The 18,377-nt window shown below is 47.5% G+C and overlaps 1 protein-coding gene across 4 annotated transcripts in view; it reads right to left on the minus strand.

The window, feature by feature from the left end:
• The window catches only part of TGM2 (transglutaminase 2), a 73,010-nt gene that overhangs the window by 25,301 nt on the left and 29,332 nt on the right, over positions 1-18,377 (minus strand). For all 4 annotated transcript variants that reach the window (XM_081323746.1, XM_081323747.1, XM_081323748.1 and 1 more), the window contains exons 5-6: positions 6,845-6,973; positions 5,807-5,984 (exon numbers count right to left, since the gene is read on the minus strand). In XM_081323746.1, coding sequence (XP_081179872.1) covers positions 5,807-5,984; positions 6,845-6,973 — 307 coding nt within the window. The remainder of the gene's footprint in view (positions 1-5,806; positions 5,985-6,844; positions 6,974-18,377) is intronic.

The following is an 18,377-nucleotide window of genomic DNA, read 5'->3' on the forward strand; positions in this document are numbered from 1 at the left end:
CCAGCATGGGGGAATCTATGGCCCCCTCATGACTCATGGACTTCAACTCCCAGAATTCCTGAGCCAGCATGGGGGAATCTATGGCCCCCTCATGACTCATGGACTTCAACTCCCAGAATTCCTGAGCCAGCATGGGGGAATCTATGGCCCCCTCATGACTCATGGACTTCAACTCCCAGAATTCCTGTGCCAGCATGGGGGAACTATGGCCTCTTCATGACTGGTGGACTTCAACTCCCAGAATTCCTGAGCCAGCATGGGGGAACTATGGCCCCCCTCATGACTGGTGGACTTCAACTCCCAGAATTCCTCAGCCAGCATGGGGGAATCTATGGCCCCTTCATGACTCGTGGACTTCAACTCCCAGAATTCCTCAGCCAGGGTGGGGGAACTATGGCCCCCTCATGACTGGTGGACTTCAACTCCCAGAATTCCTCAGCCAGCATGGCTGAGCTTGGAAACCTCTCCCTTTCCCCTCAGCAGGGCTGCCTCAGGAATTCTGGGAGTTGAAGTCCACCAGTCATAAAACAGCCAAGGTTGCCTACCCCTGGACTGTAGCTGAATATTTTTTGTTTTAAAAAAGAGCTGGGAGGATCAGGCTATGGAGTGACGGCCTCCTTCTTCCTTGACAAAAGCCTGGCTGGCCATTCAAGCCAATCTGATCAAGAAACAATTCTTTGCTCCATTTCCTCTGCTTAACACACACCCTGGGATTAAGCCCTGGCACACAGCTACCCACAAGTCAGTGTGGGAGCTTAGCTGTGTGCTTGTAGGCCTTGTGTAGGAAGGGAAGACACACCTAGGGACGTAAACAAACAAACATTCAAAGAATATTAGACATTCAGCAAGGCATCTGCAGGGCATTAAAAAAAGGCAAGATGGTTTCATACCGCAGGCAGGAGAAATCCTCCATCCAGTTTCCATTACAAGAAGCAAAGGATGGAAACTAATCAAAGAGAAGAAGCAACCTGGAACTAAGGAGAAATTTCCTGACAGCGAGAACAATTAACCAGTGGAACAACCTGCCTCTAGATGTTGTGGGTGCTCCATCACTGGAGGTTTTTAAGAAGAGACTGGACAGCCATTTGTCTGAAGTGGTATAGGGTTTCCTGCCTGAGCAGGGGGTTGGACTAGAAGATCTCCAAGGTCCCTTCCAACTTCTATTCTATTCTATTCTATTCTATTCTATTCTATTCTATTCTATTCTATTCTATTCTATTCTATTCTATTCTATTCTATTCTACTCTACTCTACTCTACTCTACTCTACTCTACTCTACTCTACTCTACTCTACTCTACTCTATTCTATTCTATTCTATTCTATTCTATTCTATTCTATTCTACTCTACTCTATTCTATTCTTATTTCTAATTCTATTCTATTCTATTCTGTTCCGTTCCATTCCATTCCATTCCATTCCATTCCAAATTATTCTATTCTATTCTATTCTATTCTATTCTATTCTATTCTATTCTATTCTATTCTATTCTATTCTATTCTATTCTATTCTATTCTATTCTATTCTATTCTACTCTACTCTACTCTATTCTATTCTTATTTCTAATTCTATTCTATTCTATTCTATTCTGTTCCGTTCCATTCCATTCCATTCCAAATTATTCTATTCTATTCTATTCTATTCTATTCTATTCTATTCTATTCTATTCTATTCTACTCTACTCTACTCTACTCTACTCTACTCTACTCTACTCTACTCTACTCTACTCTACTCTACTCTACTCTACTCTACTCTGTTCTGTTCTGTTCTATTCTATTCTACAATCTGTTATTTCTATTCTATTCTATTCTATTCTATTCTATTCTATTCTATTCTATTCTATTCTATTCTATTCTATTCTATTCTATTCTATTCTATTCTATTCTATTCTATTCTATTCTACTCTACTCTACTCTACTCTATTCTTATTTCTAATTCTATTCTATTCTATTCTGTTCCGTTCCATTCCATTCCATTCCAAATTATTCTATTCTATTCTATTCTATTCTATTCTATTCTATTCTATTCTATTCTATTCTATTCTATTCTATTCTATTCTATTCTATTCTATTCTATTCTATTCTATTCTATTCTATTCCATTCCATTCTATTCTATTCTATTCTAATTATTCCAATGTGCCATACCGTGTGCACTCATCAAACAGGCGGTAAGGAAGTAGCAGAACTCAGCCACAAAAGTGGTCATGTACAAAGTAAACGCAGGGTTAGCCTTAAAGGACTCAAATGTCTCTACACCAACGCAGAGAGCATGAGCAACAAACAGGGTGAATTAGAAATTCAAGTAAAGGAGGGCAGAGATGATATTATTGCCATGACGGAAACTTGCTGGGATGAAACCCACGAATGGAATATACAGCGAGAAGGGTTTTAAATATTTAGAAGAAAAAGATCAAAGGAAAGAGGAGGCCGCGTTGCACTATAGATAAGAAATAACTACGTGTCTGCAGAAACAGAGCACAACAATGATGAATGACGAGACACAAATTCTTGCACTTCCAACCTCAGCCCAGCTGGAAAGTTGCGGGTTGAGGTGACTGGAGGCTTCTGTTTTTTTTAGGGTGTTTTTTTTTGAGAGAGAGAAGGCTGTTGTAAGTTCAAACGGTCACTATATGAACTGCTGTAAGTCACCTCTTGTGTTTCCTCCTTGCCACGGAGGCTTCAGCACTAAAGAGAAATTGGAGTTTCTCCCAAAATCCTGCTCGCCGTTCCTTCTCCAGAGCCGAGACTTTCCCTTCCTTCTCTCGTCTTCCTGGCCCCCGGCTAGATTCAGCTTTCAGAGGCCCCCCAACAAGTCCAAGCCATGTGTCAACGCTGCTGACATCGGGTGTTTTTGCATTGACAACAGATGGAAATGTAGCCATCTTTTTCCCTTTTGCTTTTAGAGTTAGATGATGCTGGGAGGGGGGCATGTGGATGAGAGTCCAGCTAGACATAACAACACTAAACCTAGCGTGAGAATCAAGGTTACTGAGCCCAGAGCTGATAAAGAATTGGCGGGCTGGAGAGCCGGAGAGGAAGCCCGCGCTTGGAGCTAATTGGGGAATGTGATTTATGACTGCTAACTGGAGGAGGGAATTGTGCTTTGCTACTTTGTGCCCAGGGGAGGGGAATTCAGTTTTTGGCTTCGATTATGTAAGTGCCAATATTATGCTACACCAGGGGTCGGCAACCTTGGCTCTTTTATGACTCGCGGACTTCAACTCCCAGAATTCCTGAGCCAGCATGGGGAAACTATGGCCCCTTCATGACTTGTGGACTTCAACTCCCAGAATTCCTGGGAGTTGAAGTCCGCGAGTCATAAAAGAGCCAAGGTTGCCTACCCCTGTGCTACATGAATAAAAGATCCTTTAAGGTAAACAATGCCTCAAAGTTCTTTTGAAGAGTTTCATCTGTCGGAACCAGGGCACCATGCTTGTCAGCCTGAGGTCTGTAAATTGGGGTTTCCAGACCCACAATCTGGTGAAGCGGTTTGGAAAGCAATCCGAGGTTTCCTTTTAGAAAATCTGCCCATGGTTTGCTTTAATTGCACTGAGGGATGTTCCTCCTCTTCTCCCCAAGGCTGTTCTGAACCAGCCTGCTACCGGCCTTGCAATAAGGCAAACCCCTGTTCAAACAGTAGAGACTGGAGAGCGTCTAAGGCTGGAAAGCGTCTGCCAAGATTTATTACTCAAATAACAGAACAAGAAACAAAAACACTGGAACTTGAATCCTCAAACGGAAGGGTTGCTTTCAGCAACCAGCCCTTCCCCAAACACTCCTTTTATTTAGAGATCAGGGCGTGGCCTCCCTGTGCCTCCTCCCGAGGAGTCCCACAGCCTTTCTCTGTTTGGTCCTGCTCGACTGCCTCCTGCGTCGGGCGTCCTTGAACAGGGCCAGCTGTGGGTCATCATCCTCCGCACTATCGGGCTCACGCAGCTGAGAAGAGGGCCCCGGCTGGGGGCTCTGCGAAGCCTCCAAGCCATCATCAGCCGGTTCGTCTTCCACACACTCCTCCTCCCCCTCATCTGAGTCATCCGAGACATCTGAGCCGGCTGCCGGACCCACAGGCTGGCCCTGAGTCACAACAAAGGCATACAAGAGGCAGCGGGAATTTTTCGGGGTGGGTGGGTGGGTGGGTGGGCAGGGTGAATGTGATGAACCCTACTAGGCTTAGATAAAGGAGAGTCAGTTAGCCCGGGAAACTTCCCTTGCTAAGCGAGACGGCTGTTCCGTGAGTTTTGCCCCATTTTACGACTTTTCTTGCCCCAGTTGCTAAGTGAATCAGCACAGTGGTTAAGTTAGCAACAAGGTTGTTAAGTGAATCTGGCTTCCCCCGTTGACTGTGCTTGTCAGAAGGTCGCAAAAGGGATCACGGGACACACACACCGCGGGACGCTGTGCAATCGTCATAAATACGAGTCAATTGCCAGAGTCAGAATTTTGATCGCGTGACCCCGAGGGACACTGCGACGGTTGTAATTGTGAAAAATGGTCATGTCACTTTTTCCAGTGCCGTTGTGACTTCGAACGGTCGCTAAATCAACTGTTGTAAGTGGAGGACTAACCTGTACAGATTTATTTGCACTTAAATTGAAAGAAAAAGAATTATCTGACAAACAGGGTCACCACAGGAGGGCCAAAAGGTCAGGATTTTACAGAATGCAAACAGAGGTCCTCCTGCTTGAGCAGGGGGCTGGACTAGAAGACCTCTAAGGTCCCTTCCAGCTCTATTCTATTCTATTCAGAGTTGGAAGGGACCTTGGAGGTCTTCTAGCCCAACCCCCTCCTCAAGCAGGAGACCCCATATGATTTTAACTACAACCAGCTGAGTTGAAGCCCAGCCATGGTTGAAGCGGAGGCAAGGCTTTGATCACACGGGTGTGGCTGCCATCTTGACTTTTTTGACCTCACTGTGAGGAGAGTCAACCAACAAACCCAATCCCTCATTTCTGTGGAATCCCACCACGTTGGCTACATCCTGATCAAGAGAAGAGAGGATGGCCTTGAAGAACCTCTACAGTCGGATAAGAGGGTCTTAAGGAAGGAAAGTCGGAAAACAGCTCAATCTCTTTCCAAGTTCACATGAAGATTTTCAGGGAAGGGAATCTTGTTTAAACTTATAAGATTAGTACATCTGTTCCAATATATGTAGCCCTGATCTACGTAGCATTGGCTTCTACCTTGTCCACCTTGTTGGGCCGAAACATCTCTTGAACTTATTGCCTGTGGAGATTCTTTTTTCAGAAGGCAACTGGACTTTCTTGTTTTTCCTTGAAGACGTTTTGCTTCTCATCCCAGAAGCTTCTTCAGGTTCTGACCGGATGGTGGGGAATGGAAGGATTTATACTCCTTGCAGACAGCTGGTCATTTGCCTTCTTTCAGAGGGTTGTTGAGGCCACTTGGAAGTCTAAAAGGAGGCAAATATCCAACTGTCTGCAAGGAGTATAAATCCTCCCATTCCCCACCACCCAGTCAGAGCGGAAGAAGCTTTTAGGATGATAAGTGAAACGTCTTCAAAGAAACACAAGTCAGTCCAGTTGCCTCCTGAAGAAGCACCTTTGGACAACCAGGACCTGGATGAGGAAGAATCTTCACAGATATTTCCTTGAAGATGTTTCACTTCTCATCCAGGAAGCTTCTTCAGTTCTGGATGAGAAGCAAAAGGTTTTCAAGGAAAACCAAGGAAGGCCAGTTGCCTTTTGGGCAAAAAGGACCTCTTAAACACCTCTTGAACTTCTCCCTCCAACCAGCTGCACTGTCATGATTGTGACCACCTGGGCAGCATCTTGACCTGTTGTGGATTCTCACCTGTGCAGGCCACCGCAGCAAAGACCCAGCATTGCCCGTACCGAACCGGTTGGCATCCGTACTTCTGCCACCTGCGAAGGATGTCCACGCTGCCACTCCAGGTCATGGGGCTGACCCCGTCATCGTAGCGGTTGTCCCAGCGTCCGAAGAGGATGCCTTTGTCATCATTGCAGTTGACCTGCAGCCAAGAAGGCAACGCCTCAGTGTGAGATAACACAAGTTTCAGTAAAGAAAGAAGAATACTGGCAACTCAGGGTTGAGCTGAGGGATCCTTGCTGTTCTCTGAGCTTAGATGTTTTCTTGCAGACGTTTCATTACCAAACTAGGCAACATCATCAGTTCCAGTAGGGAGTGGGGTAAATTGAGAGCAAAGCTTGCTCCCTTCCAGCACTGATGATGTTACTTTGCTTGGTAATGAAACGTCCACAAGAAAGCAACCAAGCTCAGGTTGCATCAAGGACCACACTGTATTCCTCCTCCTCCTCCTCCTCCTCCTCCTCCTCCTCCTCCTCCTCCTCCTCCTCCTCCTCCTCCTCCTCCTCTCCCCAAACCCCACTCCCTTCCAGCACTGATGATGTTACTTTGCTTGGTAATGAAACGTCCACAAGAAAGCAACCAAGCTCAGGCTGCATCAAGGACCACACTGTATTCCTCCTCCTCCTCCTCCTCCTCCTCCTCCTCCTCCTCCTCCTCCTCCCCCCAAACCCCACTCCCTTCCAGCACTCATGATGTTACCTAGTTTGGTCATGAAACATCTGCAAGAAAGCCACCCAGCTCAGAGAGCACCAAGGATCCCTCAGCACAAGTTTGCCGCAAAACAAAGTTTACAAAATTGTTTTCTGTAGTAGGTCCACCTTGTTAGACTTTAGATCAACTTTAAACCTTGTTGATTTCAGTGCAGGAAGAATTCAGCCAGATCAGAGAAGGTGGGGATCCTTCTGAGTCTGCTCTCATCTGGGCAGAAAGTGCTAGTCCACCCTGGCCCAGGAATCCATCCTGTCCTTTCCTTGAGTGCAGGTCAAAGGTCGGTGGTCTTACCATGGCGCTCACCACCCTGCTGATGTAGATGGGGCTGTTGCGTCGGGCACAGTCCTTGTCTTGATTAAGGAGGAACTTGGGGTTGTTGTCCAGCAGCTGCAAGCTGATGTCCAAAATGTCCTCTTCAAACTATTTCGGGGAAGAAAGAAGGCGAGAGAGCTGAGATGGAGCTGGTGGCCTTCAACAGAAACATCTGGTGGTTCCTTGGTTCCCAGCGGTCATGAACGCATCAATGGAGTCCTTGCTCCATCGGTTGGACCCTGAAGAGCCACAGAACAAGGAGGAACGTGGCCATCCGCCCTATCTCCCTCTTTCTGGTGGGTGGCATCCAGCACCTGGAGACCCTCAGGAGCTTGGGCACCAGAAGGTGGCCTTGCCCACCACGGATCTCCTTCAGGCAGTGACAAGTCCTGACCTGTTTCCACACACACAGCCCCGCACATCCTGCTCTCTCTCCCCCCATTTTTTAATTGCAATTTTACTGTTGATTTTAATTCTATTCTGTTGTTTTTTAGAAATATTTAGTTATTATGTTTTTATAGCTTCCAATGTTGAAGCTGCTCAGAGTCATCTCAGCGTGAGATGGGGGGCAAATGAGACGTGGTGCACCGTGGCAGGTATAAACCACCAATATTAGACCAGCAGCCAAGCAGGAAAGAAACCAGGAATTACCAACTCAAACAAAGAAGCTAACAGTAAATGACAGGCTGATCAAGCAACCAGCAAGAAGAAAAAGACAACAGCCCCATCAACACTGACCGGGCAAGGCACTTGTGTGTAAACAGAGAGCAAGCCACACTCCCTTCTAGCACTGATGATGTTCCCTAGTTGGGTCATGAAATATCTGCAAGAAAACAATGAAGCTCAGAGAGCACCAGGGATCCCACAGTTCTTCCTCCTCCTCCTCCTCCTCCTCCTCCTCCTCCTCCTCCTCCTCCTCCTCCTCCTCTCCACAAACCCCACTCCCTCTAGCACTGATGATGTTCCCTAGTTGGGTCATGAAATGTCTGCAAGAAAACAAGCAAGCTCAAGAGAGTAGCAGGGATCCCACAGCTCCTCCTGCTCCTCCTCCTCTCCACAAACCCCACTCCCTTCTAACACTTTGGGTAGTGAAACGCCTGCAAGAAAACACCCAAGCTTAAAGAGCATCAAGGACCTCACAGTTCAGTCCTGAGCTACAGATTCTCTTCTAATTCGGGGTCTTGACCCATGTCTACACCTCTCCCAGCCTGGGTCCCACCCTCAGCACCATCAACTTCCTATAGCTGCTCACTCGGCGTGACCCAGGTTGAGAATTTGGGAGCAGAAACTCACAGCCAGGATATTTTAGGGAACTGTCTTATCTGCTTAATGTCATATTTATTTAATAACTTAAGCATGAGCCGGCTGTGTGCTGCAGCTGCCGAAAAATCCAATGCAGTCCTAGTCTGTATTTACAGAGGGATAGAATCAAGGTCACGTGAAGAGTTAATACCGCTTTACAAGGCCTTGGTAAAGCCACACTTGGAATCCTGTATCCAGTTTTGGTCACCATGATGTAAAAAAAGATGCTGAGACTCTCGAAAGAGTGCAGAGAAGAGCAACAAAGTTGATTAGGGGACTGGAGGCTAAAACATATGAAGAAGATTGCAGGAATTGGGTAGGTCTAATCTAGTGAAAAGGATTGGGGTAACGTGATAGCAGCCTTCCAATATCTCAGGGGCTGCCCCAAAGAAGAGGGAGTCAATCTCTTCTCCAAAGTGCCTGAAAGGCAGGACAAGAAGCAACGGATGGAAACTCATCAACGAGAGAAGACGCAACCTGGGACTAAAGAAAAACTTCCTGACAGTGAGAACAATTAACCAGTGGAACAACCTGCCTCCAGAAGCGGTGAATGCTCCAACGCTGGAAGTTTTAAAGAAAAGACTGGCCAGCCATTTGTCTGGAATAGTATAGGGCAGGGGTAGGCAACCTCGGCTCTTTTATGACTGGTGGACTTCAACTCCCAGAATTCCTGAGCCAGCTCTGCTGAGGAGAAAGGGAGAGGTTTCCAAGCTGAGCCATGCTGGCTCGGGAATTCTGGGAGTTGAAGTCTGCAAGTCATAAAAGAGCCAAGGTTGCCTATCCCTGGTATAGGGTTTCCTGCCTGAGCAGAGGGTTGGACTAGATGACCTCCAAGTTCCCTTCTAACTCTATTATTATTATTAAGTTGTGGGTGCTTCATGACTGGAGTAACTTGTCTGGAATGTTATGGGGTTTCCTGCCTGAGCAGGGGGTTGGACTAGAAGATCTCCAAGGTCCCTTCCAATCCTGTTATTCTGCTTGCCTCAGCTTTGTAAGTGGGATTCATATCTGTCTGTCTATCAAGCCATCCTTTCTCTCTCTCTCTCTCTTTAATTCTCCGCTTTTCTAAACAGGGCTCCGAGCCAGGGCAGCCAGGCGTGCAACTCAATCACCTAAGATATAGGACATTTCTTTCTAAGCCCTTCGTGTGGCCAGGAGGACAGACGTTCCTGTGTTTTCCCCTCAGCAGACAGGGAGGGTTTTGTGCGGTCTCCGGAAGGAGCAGGATGGAACCTGTAAAGTATTCACAAGCAATTAGCCGCAACAGGCTGCCTTTTGTTCTCTGTCACCTGGACCCACCCCATCTCACCCAAAAATCCTGTCCTGGCCAGGAAACCCCAAAGCGTTGCCAGAAACAGAGGCACTTCCTGCACCCTGGACTGCGGGAGGCTGAGGAGGGCAGGAGATGCCAGCTGCGTTGGCGCCTCTGGAGGTCTTGGCACCCCCCCCCCAGCTCTGCAAAGGGAAGTGTGCGATAGCAAAAGCTCTTACTATATACTTACAGACTGCTTCCTAGTGCTTTGCCACCCTCTCTAAATGGTTTACGGAGTCAGCCTCTTCTCCCACCCCCCCAACAATCTGAGTCCTCATTTTACCCACCTCGGAAAGATGGAAGGCTGAGTCAACCTTGAGCCCTGTCAGGATCGAACTACAGGCTGTGGGCAGTGAGTTAGCCTGCAATACTGCATTCTGACTATCAAACTACCACTGTGCCACCACCAAAAATGAGCAACTATGTCAAAGAATTGAAAGAAAGAAAGAAAGAAAGAAAGAAAGAAAGAAAGAAAGAAAGAAAGAAAGAAAGAAAGAAAGAAAGAAAGAAAGAAAGAAAGAGACAGAGAGACACAGGAAGGAAGGAAGGAAGGAAGGAAGGAAGGAAGGAAGGAAGGAAGGAAAGGAGAGAGGGAGGAAAGGAGAGAGAGAGGGAGGAAGGGGGGAGGGAATGAGAGAAAGAAAGAAAGAAAGAAAGAAAGAAAGAAAGAAAGAAAGAAAGAAAGAAAGAAAGAGACAGAGAGACAGAGGAAGGAAGGAAGGAAGGAAAGGAGAGAGGGAGGAAAGGAGAGAGAGAGGGAGGAAGGGAGGAGGGAGGGAATGAGAGAAAGAAAGAAAGAAAGAGACAGAGACAGAGGAAGGAAGGAAGGAAGGAAGGAAGGAAGGAAGGAAAGGAGAGAGGGAGGAAAGGAGAGAGAGAGGGAGGAAGGGGGGAGGGAGGGAATGAGAGAAAGAAAGAAAGAAAGAAAGAAAGAAAGAAAGAAAGAAAGAAAGAAAGAAAGAGAAAGAAAGGGAGGGAGGGAAGAAAGAAAGGAAGGAAGAGAAAAAGAAAGAAAGAAAGAAAGAAAGAAAGAAAGAAAGAAAGAAAGAAAGAAAGAAAGAAAGAAAAGGGAGGGAGGAAGGAAGGAAGGAGAGAAAGAAAGAAAGAAAGAAAGAAAGAAAGAAAGAAAGAAAGAAAGAAAGAAAGAAAGAAAGAAAGAAAGGAAGGGAGGGAGGAAAATACTGCAATAACACTGACATACCGCTTCACAGGGCTTTACAATCCTCTCCAAGCAGTTTCCGGAGTCAGCTTCTTGCCCCCCCCCCGGCCCCCCAAAAACACAATCCGAGTCCTCATTTTACTGACTTTGGAAGGATGGAGGGCTGAGTCCAGCTTGAACCAGTTAGGATCAAACCCGGCTGTGGGTCAGGTTTTTGCCTCCGATCCTGCCCCCAAACCACTGCACCACCAGGCCTCTTTGAGGCAAGATCCCCGATCAAGGATGTCCCCAAAGGTGGTCGAGAAAGTCGAGATCCTCGAGGTTGTCAGAAATAGACGGGACATCCTTGCGACTGGGGTGGTACGAGACCCCTGCCTTGGAAAGCGGGCGGACTAGACGGAAGACAGCCTGCCTCCAGAGATCGTGGGCGCTCCCTGACTGGAGGTTTTTAAGAAGATGTCTGAGACGGTATGGGGTCTCCTGCTTGAGCAGGGGGCTGGACTAGAAGACCTCCAAGGTCCCTTCCAGATTCTATGTTCCAAGATGGGGGACGCGAGAATGCTATTGATCAAAGCCCCACCTGTTTGTTTGGGTTTTTGTTTTTAAAACGGGCATCCAAATAGCTCCAAGTCCTACGGAGGTTGGCTAAACAGAAACAGTGCCACAAACACACCCCTGAACAAAGGCCATGGCAAAAATAACAACGTAATATAACGTAACATAACGTAGCAACATAATACAGTAAAAAGTAAAGTAAATAAGGTAAGGTAAAGTAAGCTAAAATAAAGAAAGTTAAGTTAAGTTAAGTAAGTAAAGTAAAATAAAGTAAAGTAAGGTAAGGTTAGGTAAAGGTAAAGGTTCCCCCGCACACGCGTGCTCGTCGTTTCCGACTCTCGGGGCCGGTGCTCATCTCCGTTTCAAAGCCGAAGAGCCGGCGCTTGTCCCAGGACGTCTCCGTGGTCATGTGGCCGGCATGACTAGACGCCAAAGGCGCACGGAACGCTGTTACCTTCCCACCGGAGTGGTCCCTATTTTTCTACTCGCATTTTTACGTGCTTTCGAACTGCTAGGTTGGCAGAAGCTGGGACAAGTAACAGGCGCGCTCACTGTTACGCGGCACTCGGGATTCGACCCGCCAAACTGCCGACCTTCCGATCGACAAGCTCAGCGTCCTAACCCACTGAGCCACCGCGTCCCTTTTAAGGTAAGGTAAAGTAAGCTAAAATAAAGAAACTAAAGTAAAGTAAGTAAAGTAGAGTAAAGCAAAGTAAGGTAAAGTAAGGTAAAGAAAGTAAAGTAAAGAAAGTAAAGTGAAGTGAAGTGAAGTGAAGTAAAGAAAGTAAAGTAAAGTGAAGTGAAGTGAAGTAAAGTAAAGTAAAGTAAAGTAAAGTAAAGTGAAGTAAAGTGAAGTAAAGTAAAGTGAAGTAAAGTGAAGTAAAGTGAAGTAAAGTGAAGTAAAGTAAAGTAAAGTAAAGTAAAGTGAAGTGAAGTGAAGTAAAGAAAGTAAAGTAAAGTGAAGTGAAGTGAAGTAAAGTAAAGTAAAGTAAAGTAAAATAAAGTAAAGTGAAGTAAAGTGAAGTAAAGTGAAGTAAAGTGAAGTAAAGTAAAGTGAAGTGAAGTGAAGTGAAGTGAAGTGAAGTGAAGTGAAGTGAAGTGTCATGGTTCCAAGAGATGAAACCCTCGAAGAACTTCAAGGCATCGTTCATCTTGGAGAATCATTGACATAAAGAAAAAATAATAAAATATAAAATAAATGAAATGAAATAGGCTTTCTCGAAAAGGTTGGGTAACATTTGTCCAGGGTGGTATAAAACCTCGGGTGGTGGCTGGGTGGACTAGAAGACCTTCAGGTGTCCTCCCATCCCTACAATTCCATGTTTCTATGAGAATAAAACAGGAAATAGGAAAGTCAAGTCAAGTCCAAGCCAATGAAGCAGAGAAGGCCGACGACTCCCCACGGGGTGGACTTTACGCTCTTGCTGATACGTCTAAAAATAGTGCTGGCCTTTTTAGCAGCTGCATCCCAGGGCTGGCTCAGCTTCAGCCTCCGATGAAGAAGGACACCCAATCCCTTTCCCACGTAGGGCTGCCAACTCTTGTTTCCCCATCCTAGACTCATGCTTTGCATTTCTCTCTCTCTCTCTCTCTCTCTCTCTAGAAGCAGGCCCTGACTTTTCTTCGGCTTGTTTCAGATCAGTCTTAGGTCTGTCTCGCTAGTTTGGACCTTCTGGGTCCCTTCTAGAAGGGTTGGTCATTCCTCCTAACCTTATCTGCAGATTTAGTGTGTCCTCCGTCACATCAAAGTCTTTCACAAAAAAAAAATATGGAACGGTCCAGGATGGAGCCCAGTGGATTATAGCAGCCTTCCAATATTTGGGGGGCTGCCCCAAAGAAGAGGGGGGGTCCACCTCTTCTCCAAAGCGCCGGAAGGCAGGACAAGAAGCCACGGATGGAAACCAAACAAGGAGAGAAGCAACCTGGAACTAAGGAGGGGATTTCCTGGTGGAAGTTGTGGCGTCTCCAGAAGTTGTGGAGGTTTTAAAGGAGAGAGTGGGCCACCATCTGTCTGAAATGGTATAGGGTCTCCTATTTGAGCAAAGGGTTGGACTAGAAGACCTCCAGGGTCCCTTCCAGTCCTGTAATTCTGTTGTTCCCTCTAGACTAACGTGCATTCAAAGTGATAGGTCTTGATCTGATCTGAATCCACTTAGGACACCCTTATAGATCCATCTCACAGCTGTATCATCTAACTCAGGGGTCTTCCAACTTGGCCCTTTTAGGACTTGTGGACTTCAACTCCCAGAATTCTGGGAGTTGAAGTCCACAAGTCCTAAAAGGGCCAAGTTGGAAGACCCCTGACATAACTCATATTTATCCTTTTACTATAGTAACGAAAATTAGGTTTCTCTCGATCTGATGAATCCAATTGGAGGAGTGTTTGGCCTGATCCAGTTTTAGACCAGCTCTTCTCCTGCTCTTCCCTCTCTCTGGCACAAAGTCAACTTCTCTTTTGTCAGGAAAGAAAAGTATTGGTCCACCTGTCTTCTGTCCCCTACAGCTAAAGGATAACGTAGCGCTAAGTGGATCTCCTGCACAAAAGATGGATCCCTCCTCATTCAGACCAAGTTTGCCTTGTGGTACGTGAGCTCTTGACACATCTGCATTTGGGGTGGCAGATTTTTTGAGGTGTTTTGGGGTGGAGGAGAAGAACCAAAACTGCTTCTGAAGCCCTGGAGTGGTGCCACCCAAGAAGATCTTGATCAGGACTCGAACAGGACCTCAACGTTCCTCCTAGCAAGTCCTCAGGTACCAGGTGAGGTCCTTTGGGAACTGAACTTTGATCTCCTTTGTGGGTGGGGGGAGGAAAAGGAGGCGAGCAGGCTGGCTGGGGAATTCTGGGAGTTGAAGTCCACCCAGATTTAAGTGGCCAAAGTTGAGACATATAGTTCTGGCTGGGGAATTCTGGGAGTTGAAGTTCACCCAGCTTCAAATGGCTGAGGTTGAGAAGCATGGATCTGGCTGGGGAACTCTGGGAATTGAAGTCCAGCTTCAACTGGCTGAGGTTGAGGAAGATGGCCTCCAGCCTCTGTTTCCTCCACAAAAGAGTCAATTTCCCAGCAGCATGACTAGGGCATCTCCAGGGAGACTCGTCCTTCAGGAAACACATATTTGTGTAGGCTTTGTGGGGCAAATGCAAACAGATCTGAGCGTCCTCCAGCCTGGTGGGAATTTTCTGCCCTTAAGTAGGTTCAAGGCTTTCACATCCGGTTCCCTGCCTGCGGAGAGTCTCGGTCCTCAGTGAGGTCCTGGTTCTCCCAAGGGTGCTTTTTAAAAGAGGCAAGTGGGCTTTCTTGGTGTTCTTTGGAGACGTTTCGCTTCCCATCAGAGCTGAAGAAGCTTCTGGGAGGAGAAGTGAAATGTCTTCAGAGAAAAACAAGGAAGTCCAGCTGCCTCTTGAAAAAAAAAACACCTTTGGGACATCCCGTTCCCTGGCGAATGAAAATCCATCCTGTCTCTGCCAGTCGTCTCCTCCTCCCTCCTCTTCCTCCCACTTCCTCTCTCCTTCCTCCTCCTCTTCCTCCTCCATTCTCCTCTTCCTCCCTCTTCCTCTCTCCCTTCTCCTCCTCTTCCTCCTCCTCACTTCTCCTCACTTCTCCTCCTCCCTCCTCCTTTCTCCCACTTCCTCTCTCCTCCCTCCTCCTCTTCCTCCTCCTCACTTCTCTTCCTCCTCCTCACTTCTCTTCCTCTCTCCCTCGTCCTCCTCCTCCTCCTCCTCCCCCTGCCCCTCCTCTTCCTCCTCCCTTCTCCTCCTCTCTTCCTCCCCCTACCTCTCCTCCTCCCCCTCTCTCCTCCTCCCTTCTCCGTCTCTTCCTCCCTCTCCCCCTCCCCCTCCTCTTCCTCCTCTTCCTCATTCTCTTCCTCCTCCTCCCCCTGCCCCTCCTCTCTTCTCTTCCTCCCCCTACCTCTCCTCCTCCTCCTCCCTTCTTCTCCTCCCTACTCCGTCTCTTCCTCCCTCTCCCCCTCCCCCTCCTCTTCCTCCTCTTCCTCCTTCTCTTCCTCCTCCCTTCTCCTCTCCCTCCCTCTTCCTCTCTCCCTTCTCCTCCTCTTCCTCCTCCTCACTTCTCCTCACTTCTCCTCCTCCCTCCTCCTTTCTCCCACTTCCTCTCTCCTCCCTCCTCCTCTTCCTCCTCCTCACTTCTCTTCCTCCTCCTCACTTCTCTTCCTCTCTCCCTCGTCCTCCTCCTCCTCCTCCTCCCCCTGCCCCTCCTCTTCCTCCTCCCTTCTCCTCCTCTCTTCCTCCCCCTACCTCTCCTCCTCCCCCTCTCTCCTCCTCCCTTCTCCGTCTCTTCCTCCCTCTCCCCCTCCCCCTCCTCTTCCTCCTCTTCCTCATTCTCTTCCTCCTCCTCCCCCTGCCCCTCCTCTCTTCTCTTCCTCCCCCTACCTCTCCTCCTCCTCCTCCCTTCTTCTCCTCCCTACTCCGTCTCTTCCTCCCTCTCCCCCTCCCCCTCCTCTTCCTCCTCTTCCTCCTTCTCTTCCTCCTCCCTTCTCCTCTCCCTCCCTCCCTCTCCTCCCCTCCCCCTCCTCAGCATTTTCACTTCCAGCGACAAGGTGACCCAAGTGAATGAAAAAATGAACAAGCAGCTCCCTTTGTAGGCGTCAAGCCATAACGTTGGGCGTCAGAGTCCCTTGAAAAGGCCAGCCCTCCTCGGAGACTTGACAGTGGGATTATCTGTGGTCATGAAAGGCCTTTTGACTAGCTGGGGATGAAATTTAAGAGGGGGATTTACGTGCAGATTATAGGCAGGTTTTTAGGGATGGGTCTCGCTTTGACCGGCTGTTCCAGAAAATCAGGGCCGAGAGCCAGGTGACTCCAAGAGCATCTAAACTTCCTGCTGCAAACCACAGACTCGCAATAAACCCTGGTTATGAATCTGCTCCTTCTTTCCCTCCTTGGCCAGGATGTGCAGATGCCCTTTTTAGCGTGTGTACCTTTTCGCAAGAGGAATTTCACCGTCTCTTTCTGCGGGACAGAACATTTTGTAACAGCCGTTTGGATCTCCGTCTGGGGGGGGGGGGAGAGGGAACACAGCAAGCCCCGTTGCCCTCATTTGGGGAGGGGGCAGGTTTTGAAGATGCTGACGGACTGATGGATAACGGGGGCCGTGAATTTCACCCAGACGCTCTGGGGGAGCTGATAGGAAGGAGAAAGTGAAATGCAATTTATATCTTCTGACTGGATTGGATGAAGCAGGAAAAACTGCTGGTTTTCCAGAACGTGGAAAATCATTTTAGTGGCCTTTAAAATATGGGCTGGGAAGAAGCTTAAGTTGGACTGTGAGGTCAGGCACACCGAAGCTGTGCAGGTGTCCCTTGCCAAGGTACACAACAAGCCAGGGGAAAAAAACCTCTGCTTTTGTTCCAAGAGAAGATGGAAATCTGGGCAGCTGTCAAGCCCTAAATCAAGGATGACAAGCTGTAATCCTTCCCAGCTGACTTCTTTATTGTTTCACACCTATCGACAGAATCTTTGCCAGACTAAAGATTTGACTATCTGCATCTACAACACACCCTGGGAACCAGTCAGGAGGGGCTGTCTTCACCCTCTTTCTCTCACACGGGATATCCAGGCTGGGCTGCCTCTTACTCCTCTGCAATGCCTCCGTCCCTCTTCTGATCTGCTGAACTATAGTCCATCACATCAGGTGTGGACTTCAACTCCCAGAATCCCTCAGCCTCCAAGTGTGGACTTCAACCCCCAGAATCCCTCAGCCTCCAAGTGTGGACTTCAACCCCCAGAATCCCTCAGCCACCATGAAACAACGGATGGAAACTAACCAAGGAGAGAAGCAACCTGGAACTAAGGAGAAATTTCCTGATAATGGGGGAACAATTAACCAGTGGAACAACCTGCCTCCAGACGTTGTGGGTGCTTCATCACTGGAAGTTTTTAAGAAGAGACTGGAATGCCTGAGCAGGGGGTTGGCCTAGAAGACCTCTGAGGTCCCTTCCAATATTCTATGTTCTTGTTCTGGGAAACTCCCAGAATCCCTCAGCCACCACATGTGGACTACAACTCCAGAATCCCTCAGCCACTATGTGTGGACTTCAACTCCCAGAATTCTTCAGTTGCCATGTGTCAAGCCCAGTTATTCATCAGGGACAGCCTTGTCCATACTCAAACCAGGATGCCCAGGGTGCCGTTTACTTGCCGGTCAGAGGGCCTGGGAAGCTTTTAGGAAAGATGGATGGGGAGATGGGGAAAGGAGGCCCAGGGGAAAATGTCATATCTCCAGGAATGAGTGGCAGAGAAGATGACACGGTTACCAAGCCCAGGCTGCAGTTCCTGAGCAAAGGGCCCATTCCAGGCACAATTCAACTCCGTATTGTGGAGGGTTAGGGTTAAAAAAGTCAAGATGGAGGTCAAGTTGGGGCAACAGTCCAAGTTGTGTTATGTGCATTGCACATGACATCCTGGAGTGTTGATTGTGGTCACCGTTTGGCTTTGTAGGCACTCAGATCAGACGTTTTAATTTTTTTTAAGCATTTTAATGGTTTTATTTTTTTCAAACGATTTAAAGATTTCAATTGTAATATGTGTTTTTGAACTGTGAACCGCCCAGAGTCGTTTGCTGACATGGGCAGCTATAAAAATCAAATTAAATCGCATCCCATCAAATAAAGTCAAATCAATAAATCTTGACCGCCTTGGCCATGCTCAGCAAACACCCTTGACTCAATTTCTCTCCTTGCCTTTCAGTAGCAATCCTCAGCCACGAAGCCACTGCAGTCCTGCCTTCATTCTCAAAATTTGGCATCTAACATCAGAAACATCTGCCAGGCTGTCCCACCTCCTTTACACGGACGATCTGAAGCTGTATGGAAAAACTCTGTCTGAAATACAATCGCTGCTCAACGCTATCTGTATACACAGCCAAGATATTGCAATGGAGTTTGGACTGGACAAATGCGCCCTGCTTAAAATCATCAGGGAAAAACAGTGAAAAATTGAAGGAACCAAGACGCCCTACGGAAATAACATAAAAGGGTCTGGTCTGGATGAAATGATCATATTTGTACCTGGGCATCCTTCAAGCTGACAGCATCAAGCACACTGAATTCAAGAAAAAAGATTAGAGGTGAATACATGAAGAGAGTGAAGAAGCTCTTAAAGTCCAAACTCAGCGGAGGAAACACCATCCAGGCAATTAATACTTAGGAAACTCCAGTCATTAGATACA

The sequence above is a fragment of the Vipera berus genome (assembly GCF_964194415.1).
Source record: "Vipera berus genome assembly, chromosome: 3".
NCBI classification, from domain to species: Eukaryota; Metazoa; Chordata; class Lepidosauria; order Squamata; family Viperidae; genus Vipera; species Vipera berus.